We start from the raw sequence: 15,609 nt of genomic DNA, 5'->3' as shown, positions 1-15,609 counted from the left end.
GGACAATAAGACGACATTTTTTCCCCTCGCTTTGCACCCTGCAGCTAATTTATGGGTCTTTTTTCTCCTCCATCTCCCAAATAAAGAAAGTAATTCAATAAATAATAATAAAAAAATAAAAATCAGTCAAATAAGTACACCTCACACTCAGTACAAGACGTTTACGGACAATAAGACGACATTTTTTCCCCTCGCTTTGCACCCTGCAGCTAATTTATGGGTCTTTTTCCTCCTCCACCCCCCAAATAAAGAAATTAATTCAATAAATAAGAATAAAAAAATAAAAATCAGTCAAATAAGTACACCTCAAACCTAGTACAAGACATTTACGGTAAATAAGCCGACATTTTTCCCCCACGCTTTGCACCCTGCAGCTAATTTATGGGTCTTTTTTCTCTTCCACCCCCCAAATAAAGAAATGTATTCAATAAATAAGAATTTAAAAAATAAAAATCAGTCAAATAAGTACACCTCAAACCTAGTACAAGACATTTACGGTAAATAAGCCAACATTTTTTCCCCACGCTTTGCACCTTGCAGCTAATTTATGGGTCTTTTTTCTCCTCCACCCCCCAAATAAAGAAATGAATTCAATAAATAAGAATAAAATAATAAAAATCAGTCAAAGAAGTACACCTCAAACCCAGTACAAGACATTTACGGACAATAAGACAACATTTTTTCCCCTCGCTTTGCACCCTGCAGCTAATTTATGGGTCTTTTTTCTCCTCCACCCCCCAAATAAAGAAATTAATTCAATAAATAGGAATAAAAAAAATAAAAATCAGTCAAATAAGTACACCTCAAACCCAGTACAAGACATTTACAGACAATAGGACAACCTTTTTTCCCCTCGCTTTGCACCCTGCAGCTAATTTATGGGTCTTTTTTCTCCTCCACCCCCAAATAAAGAAATTAATTCAATAAATAAGAATAAAAAAATAAAAATCAGTCAAATAAGTACACTTCACACTCAGTACAAGACGTTTACGGACAATAAGACGACATTTTTTCCCCTCGCTTTGCACCCTGCAGCTAATTTATGGGTCTTTTTCCTCCTCCACCCCCCAAATAAAGAAATTAATTCAATAAATAAGAATAAAAAAATAAAAATCAGTCAAATAAGTACACCTCAAACCTAGTACAAGACGTTTACGGACAATAAGCCGTCATTTTTTTCCCCACGCTTTGCACCCTGCAGCTAGTTTATGGGTCTTTTTTCTCCTCCATCCCCCAAACAAAGAAATTAATTCAATAAATAAGAATAAAAAAATAAAAAATCAGTCAAATAAGTACACCTCACACCCAGTACAAGACATTTACGGACTATAAGCCGGCATTTTTTTCCCCCACGCTTTGAGCCCTGCGGCTTACAGATTGCAGCTGCTAATTTATGGGTCTTTTTTCTCTTCCACCCCCCAAATAAATACATTCCATCCATTTTCTACCGTTTGTCCCCTACGGAGCCTATCTCAGCTGCATTTGGGCGGTAGGCGCGGTACACCCTGGACAAGTCGTCACCTCATCACAGGGCCAACACAGATAGACAGACAACATTCACACTCACATTCACACACTAGGGCCCATTTAGTGTTTCCAATCAACCTATCCCCAGGTGCATGTCTTTGCAGTCATGCAAACTCCACACAGAAAGATCCCGAGCCCAGGATCGAACCCAGGACCTTCGTATTGTGAGGCACATGTACTAACCCCAGTGCCACCGTGCAATTTATTAAATAAATAAGAATGAAAAAATACAAATCAGTACACCTGACACCCAGTACAAGACATTTACGGACTATAAACTACCATTTTTTTCCCACGCTTTGGGCCCTGCGGCTTACACATTGCAGCGGCTAATTTATAGATTTTTCCACGTAAAACATTGATATCATGATACCATTTTCAGCCGTATCGCCAAGCCCTAGTTAAAACCAATTATTCATGTTTAAATAATTTCTTTATTTTAACATTTGTTTATTGACATTTTTTTGACAAAACAGTTAATAGAAATACAATACAAATCAAATTGTCTTTTTTCTCCTCCACCCCCCAAATAAAGAAATTATTTAAATAAACAAATAAATAAATCAGTCAAATAAGTACACCTGACACCCAGTACAAGACATTTACGGACTATAAGCTGCCATTTTTTTCCCACGCTTTGAGCCCTGCGGTTTACACATTGCAGCGGCTAATTTATGGGTCTTTTTTCTCCTTCACCCCACAAATAAAGAAATAAATTAAATAAATCAAGAATAAAATAAGAATAAAAAATAAAAATCCGTCGAATAAGTACAAAACCCAAAACCAGTGAAGTTGTCATGTTGTGTAAATGGTAAATAAAAACAGAATACAATGATTTGTAAATCCTTTTCAACTTATATTCAATTGAGTAGACTGCAAAGACAAGATATTTCATGTTCACACTGAGAAACTTCATTTTATTTTGCAAATAATCATTACCTAAGAATTTAATGGTAGCAGCACATTGAAAAAAGTTGTCACAGGGGCATTTTTACCACTGTGTTACATGGCCTTTCCTTTTAACAACACTCAGTAAAGGTTTGGGAACTGAGGAGACACATTTTTGAAGTGGAATTCTTTCCCATTCTTGCTTGATGTACAGCTTAAGTTTTAAAACAGTCTCCGTTGTGGTATTTTAGGCTTCATACTGCACCACACATTTTCAATGGGAGACAGGTCTGGACTACAGGCAGGCCAGTCTAGTACCTGCACTCTTTTACTACGAAGCCACGCTGTTGTAACACGTAGTTTGGCATTGTCTTGCTGAAATAAGCAGGGGCGTCCATGATAACGTTGCTTGGATGGCAACATATGTTGCTCCAAAACCTGTATGTACCTTTCAGCATTAATGGCGCCTTCACAGATGTGTAAGTTACCCATGTCTTGGGCAATAATACACCCACATACCATCACACATGCTGGCTTTTACACTTTGTGCCTATAACAGTCCGGATGGTTCTTTTTCTCTTTGTTCCGGAGGACACGACGTCCACCGTTTCCAAAAACAATTTGAAATGTGGACTCGTCAGACCACAGAACACTTTTCCACTTTGCATCAGTCCATCTGAGATGAGCTCGGGCCCAGCGAAGCCGGCGGCATTTCTGGGTGTTGTTGATAAATGGCTTTCGCTTTGCATAGGAGAGTTTTAACTTGCACTCACAAATGTAGCGACCAACTGTAGTTACTGACAGTGGTATTCTGAAGTGTTCCTGAGCCCATGTGGTGATATCCTTTACACACTGATGTCGCTTTTTGATGCAGTACCGCCTGAGGGATCGGAGGTCCTTAATATCATGGCTTACGTGCAATGATTTCTCCAGATTCTCTGAACCTTTTGATGATATTACGGACCGTAGATGGTGAAATCCCTAAATTCCTTGCAATAGCTGGTTGAGAAAGGTTTTTCTTAAACTGTTCAACAATTTGCTCACGCATTTGTTGACAAAGTGGTGACCCTCGCCCCATCCTTGTTTGGGAATGGAAGCTGCTTTTATACCCAATCATGGCACCCACCTGTTCCCAATTAGCCTGTTCACCTGTGGGATGTTCCGAATAAGTGTTTGATGAGCATTCCTCAACTATCTCAGTCTTTTTTGCCACTTGTGCCAGCTTTTTTGAAACATGTTGCAGGCATCAAATTCCAAATGAGCTAATATTTGCAAAAAATAACAATGTTTTCCAGTTGGAACATTAAATATCTTGTCTTTGCAGTGTATTGGAATGAATATATGTCGAAAAGGATTTACCATACCATACCATACTAACTTAATTTATAAAGCCCTTTAAAAACAACCAAAGTTGAAGAACAAAGGGCTGCACACCACAAAGAAATACAGGCAAAGGACAGACTAAAAAATAACATTGAAAAGGCAAATACAAATTATCTTAAGAACAATTTGTTAGATAAAAGTAGTTCAAGTTAAAAACAGTTACAAAAGTTAAAAACAGTTTAAAGTCTCATGCTGGGTTAAAAGCCAGTGAATAAAAATGGGTTTTAAGAAGGGTCTTTGCAGTTAATCTTAAAAGATTTGCAGATTATTGTATTCTGTTTTTATTTACGTGACAACTTCACTGGTTTTGGGGTTTGTATATGTCATACTTGCCAACCTTGAGACCTCCGATTTCAGGAGGTGGGGGGAGGGGGGTGGGGGTGGGCGGAGGGGGGTGGGCGGGGGCGTGGTGGGATGGGATGGGGGCGTGGCGGGGGGCGTGTCTAAAAGGGGAGGAGTATATTTACAGCTAGAATTCACCAAGTCAAGTATTATTTCATATATATCTATAGATATATATATATATAGATATATGTATATGTATATATATATATATATATGTATATGTATATATATATATATATATATATATATATATATATACATATACATATACATATATATATACATATATATATATACATATATATATATATATATACATATATATATATATATATATATATATATATATAAGAAATACTTGACGTTCAGTGAATTCTAGCTATATATATATATATACATATATATATACACATATAATTTATTTATATATATATATATATATATATATTTATTTTATTATATATATATACATATATAATTTATTTATATATATATATATATATATATATATATTTATTTATTTTATTATATGTATGTATATATATATATATATATATACATATATATTTATTTATTTTATTATATATATATATATATATATATATATATATATATATATATATATAAAATAAATACTTGAATTTCAGTGTTCATTTATTTACACATATACACACACATAACACTCATCTACTCATTGTTGAGTTAAGGGTTGAATTGTCCATCCTTGTTCTATTCTCTGTCACTATTTTTCTAACCATGCTGAACACCCTCTCTGATGATGCATTGATGTGTGGCACGCACAAAAGTGCTTTCATCAAATGCACTAGATGGCAGTATTGTCCTGTTTAAGAGTGTCACAACATTGCTGTTTACGCCAGACGAACTGCTTTACGGTAGACAAAAACGTGACTGCTGTTGTTGTGTGTTGTTGCCGCGCTGGGAGGACGTTAATGAAACTGCCTAACAATAAACCCATGAGGACCTAAGTCCGCCTGAATTTCGGGAGATTTTCGGGAGAAAATTTGTCCGGGAGGTTTTCGGGAGAGGCGCTGAATTTCGGGAGTCTCCCGGAGGGTTGGCAAGTATGGTATATGTACATAAGCACGAAAAGAGAACTTACGGACGATGGCTTCCTTGCTGTCTGCTTCTTTGGCAAGGATGGTTTCTCTGAGGGAAGAACATCAGTTTAGCAACATATGAAGATGATCTGCGTCAGGAAGGAGACGGGTCTCAGGAGCGCCTACTTGGCATTGACGAGGATGACGAGCATGAGGAAGAAGACGAAGAAAGGGTCAGCCTGCTGGAGGTAGGCGTCCCACAGGGCCTGCGTGACATCGGGCGGACAATGGCTGGAGAACAGGCTTCCCAGCTGTGCAGGAGAAGCAGGGACATTGTTAAGACCGTTCAAGTGCCCGAAAGGCGCAGGAAGTCAAACGCACCCAGTGGATGGCGTAGGAGTCAGGGGTGATCTTTTTGGTGTCCAGGAAGGAGCAGAGTTCTGGCTCGTGGTACTGCAGGAGTAGTCTGTACAGGTGGAAGGGGTGGCCTTTGGGCACGCACTCCCTACAAAACAAGGCGGGTTTTTTTCCCGCTTCAGTTTTGGCCCCCCCTTGGCAGTGCTCACCGTGGGATGTGCTTGTTCATGACAGCGTAGAAGCAGTTGTACAGGTCGCTGCGCGGCAGCCCCAGGCCCAGCAGCGGCTTGAGGAGGTGTGGCCAGCTCAGCTCCGAGGTGAAGCTGATGTTGCGAGACTTGCAGTAGAAGGTGATGACCGCCTCCACGTCGGACACCAGACCCGTCCTGTCCCCGTCGGACGCTTCCAGCTGGTCTGAACGCGGGCGGCGGACAATTAGGAGACGTTAGGTGAGGACATATATTGTACATACAGATACACATACACACCGTTATTCATACAAACATAGGTACTGTCGGAGGCAGATATTTACATATATCCGAATTTAAGTGTTACTTCTTTTAATAATCATATTACAAAACAGCTAGTGTTTTTCTTCCAATTGTGGTCTTTTGGTTGTCTGCAAAACTATGTGCTTAACCTTGAATGAGGAATGTTAGAGAGAGAGCGATAATGGACATTTGTTTTGGCTAGAGACACAGGACTGCCAGGGACTTAAGAGGGGAGAGGGTGTTTCGGGGGGAGACGATCTTAGGGGCGCAATTGAATGTTCTATGCTGGACTGGTCTCAAGGTATATCTGCAAAGCTTTGCAAATATATTACAAAATACCTATTCTGTCTCTGGTGGTTTTTCAACTCAGCTTTAAGTGTCGTAAAGAGCTTGGGAGCGACTTGTGACTTGAATTCCCTGGGAGGAACAACTGGTCCAAAAAGCAACAGTACCTACGCTCCAACATACATACACAAATACAGTACATACTGTACCTACATACGAGAGATAAATGCTTTAAAATGTAATATCAGAAATGACCAGTATCGGGTTCAAAAAGTAAGATTTATGACTTTTTAAAACGCCGCTGTACGGAGTGGTACATGGACGTAGGGAGAAGTACAGAGCAGTTGCGTCTCCCAGTCATACTTGCCAACCCTCCCGATTTTCCCGGGAGACTCCCGAATTTCTGTGCCCCTCCCGAAAACACCCGGGGCAACCATTCTCCCGATTTCCACCCAGACAACAATATTGGGGGCGTGCCTTAAAGGCACCGCCTTTACGTGCCGGCCCAATCACATAATATCTACGGTTTTTCACACACACACAAGTGAATGCAACGCATATTTGGTCAACAGACATACAGGTCACACTGAGGGTGGCCGTATAAACAACTTTAACACTGTTAAAAATATGCGCCACACTGTGAACCCACGCCAAACAAGAATGACAAACACATTTCGGGAGAACACCCGCACCGTAACACAACATAAACACAACAGAACAAATACCCAGAACCCCTTGCAGCACTAACTCTTCCGGGACACTACAATATACACCCCCCGCTACCCCCTACCCCCCCCCCCCCATCTCAACCTCCTCATGCTCTCTCAGGGAGAGCATGTCCTGCTGTTTTGAGGCATGTTAAAAAAAAAAAATGCACTTTGTGACTTCAATAATAAATATGGCAGTGCCATGTTGGCATTTTTTTTCCATAACTTGAGTTGATTTATTTTGGAAAACCTTGTTACATTGTTTAATGCATCCAGCGGGGCATCACAAACAAAATGAGGCATAATAATGTGTTAATTCCACGACTGTATGTATCGGTATCGGTTAATATCAGAATCGGTAATTAAGAGTTGGACAATATTGGAATATCGGCAAAAAAGCCATTATCGGACATCTCTAATGAGGACATATACTGTACATACAAATACACATATACTCACATACACACCATTATTCATACATACATAGGTACCTACGCTCCCACATACATACACAAATACAGTACATATTTACACACTCAAAGTTCGTACATCCACACGCACATTCACTGTACAAACATACATATACACACACTGTACATATACATTCACTGTACAAACATACATATACACATACATGTACATATACATTGACTGTACAAACACATATACACATTCTGTACATATACAAGTACATATACATGCATACACTCATGCACATAACCACGTTCCATCAAACATATATTAACGTTGTTGCCCTATGGGAAACTGGGTAACAAACAGCACACTGACAAAGCTTCACCTATTGTTGCTATAACAATCTACAAGGTTAATGTAGGTTGCTTCTCTTTCATCCCCTCCATTTTTCTGCATTCTTTTGTATCTCAAGTTATCATTATGTATATGTATTGTTGCATTTGAACAACTGTATTGTTGATAATAGAGGTAAATTATTGGTATTGTTCATTATCAACAGTGATATTTCTATTGGTATTTGTATTGCTCCATTTGTAGTGTAATAATGCTTATTGTCAATTCTGTATTATTATTTATTTCGCTAACTGCTTCTTTGCTATCACTTTAACCATCATATTTGTACATGTCGTATTTGCTGATGTTGCTCTATTGTTGTTGTTGTTATTGCTGTGTTTGCCGTTGTTGTTTTTGTCTCTCTGTCTTATCCCCCTCTGTATGTGTAACATTGTTTTGCCTTTTTAAAACAAATATCCAATAAACCAACGAGAATATGGTGTCTGATTGTTTTTTTAAATGTATGTGTAACATTGTTTTGCCTTTTTCAAACAAATGTACAGTTAAACCAATGAGAATATGGTGTCTGATTGTGATATCAACTCATTAAATACAAACTGAAATATGTCAAGCCTTTATTTATTATAATTTTTATGAACAGGAAAACAAAATAGGAAAAAATATTTGTAAATACTAGTTAATAGTTGATTGTTTTTTAAATGTACTGTATGTGTAACATTGTTTTGCCTTTTTAGAACAAATATCCAATAAACCAACGAGAATATGGTGTCTGATTGTTTTTTAAATGTATGTGTAACATTGTTTTGCCTTTTTAAAACAAATGTACAGTTAAACCAATGAGAATATAGTGTCTGATTGTGATATCGACTCATTAAATACAAACTGAAATATGTCAAGCCTTTATTTATTATAATTTTGATGAACAGGAAAAAAAATAGGAAAAATATAAGTAAATACTAGTTAATAGTTGATTATTTTTTAAATTTACTGTATGTGTAACATTGTTTTGCCTTTTTAAAACAAATATCCAATAAACCAACAAGAATATGGTGTCTGATTGGTTTTTTAAATGTATGTGTAACATTGTTTTGCCTTTTTAAAACAAATGTACAGTTAAACCAATGAGAATATGGTGTCTGATTGTGATATCAACTCATTAAATACAAACTGAAATATGTAAAGCCTTTATTTATTATAATTTTTATGAACAGGAAAACAAAATAGGAAAAATTATAAGTAAATACTAGTTAATAGTTGATTGTTTTTTAAATGTACTGTATGTGTAACATTGTTTTGCCTTTTTAAAACAAATATCCAATAAACCAACAAGAATATGGTGTCTGATTGGTTTTTTAAATGTATGTGTAACATTGTTTTGCCTTTTTAAAACAAATGTACAGTTAAACCAATGAGAATATGGTGTCTGATTGTGATATCAACTCATTAAATACAAACTGAAATATGTAAAGCCTTTATTTATTATAATTTTTATGAACAGGAAAACAAAATAGGAAAAATTATAAGTAAATACTAGTTAATAGTTGATTGTTTTTTAAATGTACTGTATGTGTAACATTGTTTTGCCTTTTTAAAACAAATATCCAATAAACCAACGAGAATATTGTGTCTGATTGTTTTTTTTAACTGTATGTGTAACATTGTTTTGCCTTTTTAAAACAAATATACAGTTAAACAAATGAGAATGTGGGGTAAATGTCCATTTATGTCAGCAATTCAACTTCAAATGTGTCAGAATAATTGTATCTAAGTTATCACAAAACTTTGTGTGTCAATGAGTTCCCGGCGAGAGGACAAAAGCTGTCTTTGATCCTACCAAGAAGAAGGCTTGTAAAACTCCACTGTGTAGGATGGGAAGCAACATGAAGGTGTTCTGTTTCTTTGATGTATTGTAATCCACAGAAAGATTTTGTCTTGACCAGAGAGCTACAAAGCGGAGAGGAAGCAGGACCTGACTCCCCTACAGGGACCTTTTCTTTGGACTGTTTTACGACCTTTTCGTTGAACTGTTTGTAAGCAAAGGCGATGGCTGTTTACGACCCCCGGTCCATTTAGAAACAGCTGTTGCCATGTAATCAGGGAAAGTCCAAATAAAAGAGGAGGCGTACAATCTTCCGTCAGAGTGTGGTGAGACACGTACAGTGTCTTCGTGTTTCTCCTCATTGAGCCAAATTTAATTATGTCCCTGTTTGATTCCTTGCTTCTTGTCTTGTTTAATAGATGTCATCAGTGTTTGAACCTGACAATGTGAAACTAATATGTGATATAAACTCATTAAATACAAAGTAAAATATGTCAAGTCTTTATTTATTATCATTTTGATGATCATCGCTTATTTTTTCAAAATTTCTTAGATTTTCAATTCAAGCTTTTCATAAGCTATCAGCCATAATCATCAAAATGATATCAAAAGAAGGCTTGCCACATCTTGAGTTGCATGTTATGATCCTACGTCAAACATTACTTTCACTTTGTAAATTGCTGGAATAAACAATCCTGTGCAACATATTTTCATTTCTCCACCTGTTTGCATCAGCGGTGCAATTCTATTTGTTGCTTTTTTTATACAAAATAAGGGCTTCACTACACATCCTATAATGCAACCCGTCAGTCACCTACAAATGTGGGAGTTGTAAGATCGATCATGTGAATATGCTAACCTAGCATGATAATACAATCTAATGTTAGCATGTAGCTCACATAGCTATGTTTTTGTTGCTAACCTAGCATGATAATAAAATATAATGTTAGCGTACAGCTCACATAGCTATGCTAGTGTTGCTAACAGAATGTGATGTTAAAATGTAAAGTTAGCATATATCTCACATAGCTATGCTAGTGTTGCTAACATAACATGATGTTAAAATGTATTGTTAGCTTGTAGCTCACATAGCTATGCTAGTGCTGCTAACCTACCATGATGTTAAAATGTACTGTTAGCATGTAACTCACATAGCTATGCTAGTGTTGTTAACCTAACATGATATTAACATGTAAAGTTAGCATATAGCTCACATAGCTATGCTAGTGTTGCTAACAGAACGTGATGTTAAAATTTATTGCTAGCATGTAGCTCACATAGCTATGCTAGTGTTGTTAACCTAACATGATAGTAACATGTAAAGTTAGCATATAGCTCAAATAGCTATGCTAGTGTTGCTAACAGAACAGGATGTTAAAATTTAATGTTAGCATGTAGCTCACATAGCTATGCTAGTGTTGTTAACCTAACATTATATTAACATGTAAAGTTAGCATATAGCTCATATAGCTATGCTAGTGTTGCTAACATAACATGATGTTAAAATTCAATGTTAACATGTAGCTCACAGAGTTATGCTAGTGTTGCTAACCTAGCAGGATGTTAAAATGTCTTGTTAGCATGTAGCTCACATAGCTATGCTAGTGTTGCTAACATAACATGATGTTAAAATTTAATGTTAGCATGTAGCTCGCATAGGTATGCTAGTGTTGTTAACCTAACATGATATTAACATGTAAAGTTGGCATATAGCTCACATAGCTTGCTAGTGTTGCTAACATAACATGGTGTTAGAATTGAATGTTAGCATGTAGCTCACATAGTTATGCTAGTGTTGTTAACCTAACATGATATTAACATGCAAAGTTAGCATATAGCTCACATAGCTATGCTAGTGTTGCTAGCATAACATGATGTTAAAATTTAATGTTAGCATGTAGCTCACATAGTTATGCTAGTGTTGTTAACCTAACATGATATTAACATGCAAAGTTAGCATATAGCTCACATAGCCATGCGAGTGTTGCTAACATAACATGATGTTAGAATTTAATGTTAGCATGTAGCTCACATAGCTATGCTAGTGTTGTTAACCTAACATGATATTAACATCTAAAGTTAGCATATAGCTCATATAGCTATGCTAGTGTTGCTAACATAACATGATGTTAAAATTCAATGTTAGCATGTAGCTCACATAGTTATGCTAGTGTTGCTAACCTAGCAGGATGTTAAAATGTCTTGCTAGCATGTAGCTCACATAGCTATGCTAGTGTTGCTAACATAGCATGATGTTAGAATTTAATGTTAGCATGTAGCTCATATAGCTATGCTAGTGTTGCTAACGTAGCAGGGTGTTAAAATGTATTGTTAGCATGTAGCTCTCATAGCTATGCATGTGTTGCTAACCTGGCATGATGTTAAATTGTAATGTTAGCATGTAGCTCACATAGCTATGCCAGTGCTGCTAACTTACCATGATGTTAAAATGTACTGTTAGCATGTAGCTCACATAGTTATGCTAGTGTTGCTAACCTAGCAGGATGTTAAAATGTACTGTTAGCATGTAGCTCACATAGCTATGCTAGTGTTGTTAACCTAACATGATATTAACATGTACAGTTGGCATATAGCTCACATGGCTATGCTAATGTTGCTAACATAACATGATGTTAAAATGTAATGTTAGCATGTAACTCACATAGTTATGCTAGTGTTGCTAACCTAGCAAGATATTAAAATGTACTGTTAGCATGTAGCTCACATAGCTATGCTAGTGTTGCTAACATAACATGATGTTAAAATTTAATGTTAGCATGTGGCTCACATAGCTATGCATGTGTTGCTAACCTGGCATGATGCTAAATTGTAATGCTAGCATGTAGCTCACATAGTTATGCTAGTGTTGCTAACCGAGCATGATGTTAAAATATATTAGCATGTATCTCACATAACTATGCTAGTGTTGCTAATGTGTGTCCTCCTGTGATACGTGACATGTATTACATTGGACAAGTACACACAATCATACTTCTTGGAGACACACTCCCACAAACACAGCTCATTAGCATTAAAGCTACATACACAAAGTAGTGTTTACTAGAAGTACCTTTTGGACACTTATTTAACAAAAGCGCTATATAAATCTAATTTATTATAATTATTAAAATACTTGAGATGCTGAGAGAGCATGCCAGTGATTAGGACAGCCACGCCTGCATTTGCTCACCAATCAGGTGCTGACTGCGGGTGTGAATGAGCGTCTGTTCTGGTAAGTCCAGGACGCCATCCCAGGGAGAGAGACTGTCTCCTTTGCCGGACACGTTCAGAGCAATCTGGCGACACAACAACAACGTTGTGTCACGTCACTGCACGTCCACAGCTGTGTGACTGGCCTACCTTCCACATCTTTGCTCTTTGTCCCACACAATCCTCCTGCACATGGACCACGCCTTTCTCCATCTCCATGTCAGAACCGCCCGAGTCCAGAGCCTCCGCTAGATCCTGGTCCCTGACGGTGAAAAGGACATTTGGTCTTGAGGGAACTTTGATACATTTTGCACATTAAAGATACTAAAACCAGGTCAAACAATATTTGATAAACACACATCCACATCTGAATGAAGCATTTTCAAGCATAAAAATGTCAAAATGAAGTAAAAATATCAATATTAGAGTAGTATTGGCCACCAGAAGATACCAAAACAATCCCACCCCGCTGTTCAGTATCGTGGCCCCTGATTGGCTCAGGCAGCATTGCTAACATGAGCATGCTCACTTTTTTTTAGCCAATTTTGCAGCCAAACGCCTTATAACGTCATATAACTTGGTATTTGAGACGCGCTAACTTTTAGCATGCTAGAATGCTAAATTTAAAATGCTCGCCAATTTTTCAGTCGAAAACCTCAGTCATATAACTTGGTGATCGAGACATGCCAACTGTTAGCATGCTAACTTTTTGTTAGCCAATTTTGCAGCCAAACACTTCAGAGTCATATAGCGTGATAGCTGACACTTGTTTGCTGTTAGCATGCTAACGTTTTGTTCGACAATTTTGCAGCCAAACACTTCAGTCATATAGCGTGATAGCTGACACTTGTTAGCTGTTAGCATGCTAACTTTTTGTTCGACAATTTTGCAGCCAAACACTTCAGTCATATAGCATGATAGCTGACACTTGTTAGCTGTTAGCATGCTAACTTTCTGTTAGCCAATTTTGCAACTGAACACTTCAGAGTCATAGTGTGATACCTGACACTTGTTAGCTGTTAGCATGCTAACGTTTTGTTAGCCAATTTTGCAGCCAAACACTTCAGGGTCATATAGCGTGATATCTGACACTTGTTAGCTGTTAGCATGCTAACTTTTTGTTAGCCAATTTTGCAGCCAAACACATCAGAGACATATCGCGTGATACCTGACACTTGTTAGCTGTTAGCATGCTAACTTTTTGTTATCCAATTTTGCAACCAAACACTATAGAGTCATATAGCGTGATACCTGACACTTGTTAGCTGTTAGCATGCTAACTTTTTGTTAGCCAATTTTGCAGCCAAACACTTCAGGGTCATATAGCGTGATACCTGACACTTGTTGACTGTTAGCATGATAACTTTTTGTTAGCCAATTTTGCAGCCAAACACTTCAGGGTCATATAGCGTGATACCTGACACTTGTTAGCTGTTAACATGCTAACGTTTTGTTAGCCAATTTTGCAGCCAAACCCTTCAGAGTCATGTAGGGTGATACCTGACACTTGTTAGCTGTTAGCATGCTAACGTTTTGTTAGCAAATTTTGCAACCAAACACTTCAGAGTCATATAGCGTGATACATGACACTTGTTAGCTGTTAGCATGGCTAACATTAGCATGCTAACATTTTGTTAGCCAATTTTGCAGCCAAACCCTTCAGAGTCATGTAGGGTGATACCTGACACTTGTTAGCTGTTAGCATGCTAACGTTTTGTTAGCAAATTTTGCAACCAAACACTTCAGAGTCAAATAGCGTGATACCTGACACTTGCTAGCTGTTAGCATGCTAACTTTTTGTTAGCCAATTTTGCAGCCAAACACTTCAGAGACATATCGCGTGATACCTAACACTTGTTAGCTGTTAGCATGCTAACTTTTTGTTAGCCAATTTTGCAACCAAACACTTCAGAGTCATATAGCGTGATACCTGACACTTGTTAGCTGTTAGCATGCTAACTTTTTGTTAGCCAACTTTGCAACCAAACACTTTAGAGTCATATAGCGTGATACCTGACACTTGTCAGCTGTTAGCATGCTAACATTAGCATGCTAACATTTTGTTAGCCAATTTTTCAACCAAACACTTCAGAGTCATATAGTGTGATACCTGACAATTGTTAGCTGTTAGCATGCTAACTTTTTGTTAGCCAATTTTGCAACCAAACTCTTCAGAGTCATATAGCGTGATACCTGACACTTGTTAGCTGTTAGCATGCTAACTTTTTGTTAGCCAATTTTGCAACCAAACACTTAAGAGTCATGTAGCGTGATACCTGACACTTGTTAGCTGTTAGCATGCTAATGTTTTGTTAGCCAATTTTGCAGCCAAACACTTCAGAGTCATATAGCGTGATACATGACACTTGTTAGCTGTTAGCCAAGTTTGCAGACAAACACTTCAGAGTCATTTTACATCTTAACTCCTGCGAGTCCTTTAACTTAGTACCTGCCACATGCTAACAGTAAGCGTACTAACATTAACATTCGAGCATACCAACATTAGCATGGTAACTTTTTAAGGCAGTTTTACAGCCCAACCCTCAGAGTCATATATAGCTTGGTACTTGATACATGCTAATTGTTAACATGCTAACTTTGTTTGGTTTTTTTTAGCTCATTTTACAGCTAAACTCCTGCAAGTCCTATAACTTAGTACTTGATACATGCTAATCGTTAACATGCTAACGTTTGTTTGTTTTTTAGCTAATTGTACAGCTTAACTCCAGCGAGTCCTATAACTCGGTACCTGACACATGCTAACAGTAAGC

At 37.4% G+C, this 15,609-nt stretch overlaps 1 protein-coding gene across 3 annotated transcripts in view; it reads right to left on the bottom strand.

Annotated features, from left to right (window-relative positions):
- The window catches only part of tbc1d23 (TBC1 domain family, member 23), a 72,840-nt gene that overhangs the window by 49,890 nt on the left and 7,341 nt on the right, over positions 1–15,609 (bottom strand). For all 3 annotated transcript variants that reach the window (XM_061977541.2, XM_061977542.2, XM_061977543.2), the window contains exons 2-7: positions 12,989–13,100; positions 12,819–12,924; positions 5,768–5,972; positions 5,583–5,706; positions 5,388–5,512; positions 5,264–5,310 (exon numbers count right to left, since the gene is read on the bottom strand). In XM_061977541.2, the coding sequence (XP_061833525.1) occupies positions 5,264–5,310; positions 5,388–5,512; positions 5,583–5,706; positions 5,768–5,972; positions 12,819–12,924; positions 12,989–13,100 (719 nt within the window). The remainder of the gene's footprint in view (positions 1–5,263; positions 5,311–5,387; positions 5,513–5,582; positions 5,707–5,767; positions 5,973–12,818; positions 12,925–12,988; positions 13,101–15,609) is intronic.

Source organism: Nerophis lumbriciformis, linkage group LG18 (assembly GCF_033978685.3).
Source record: "Nerophis lumbriciformis linkage group LG18, RoL_Nlum_v2.1, whole genome shotgun sequence".
Taxonomy (NCBI): domain Eukaryota; kingdom Metazoa; phylum Chordata; class Actinopteri; order Syngnathiformes; family Syngnathidae; genus Nerophis; species Nerophis lumbriciformis.
The sequence above is the reverse complement of the archived record's forward strand: the minus strand, read 5'-3'. Positions and strand labels throughout refer to the sequence as shown.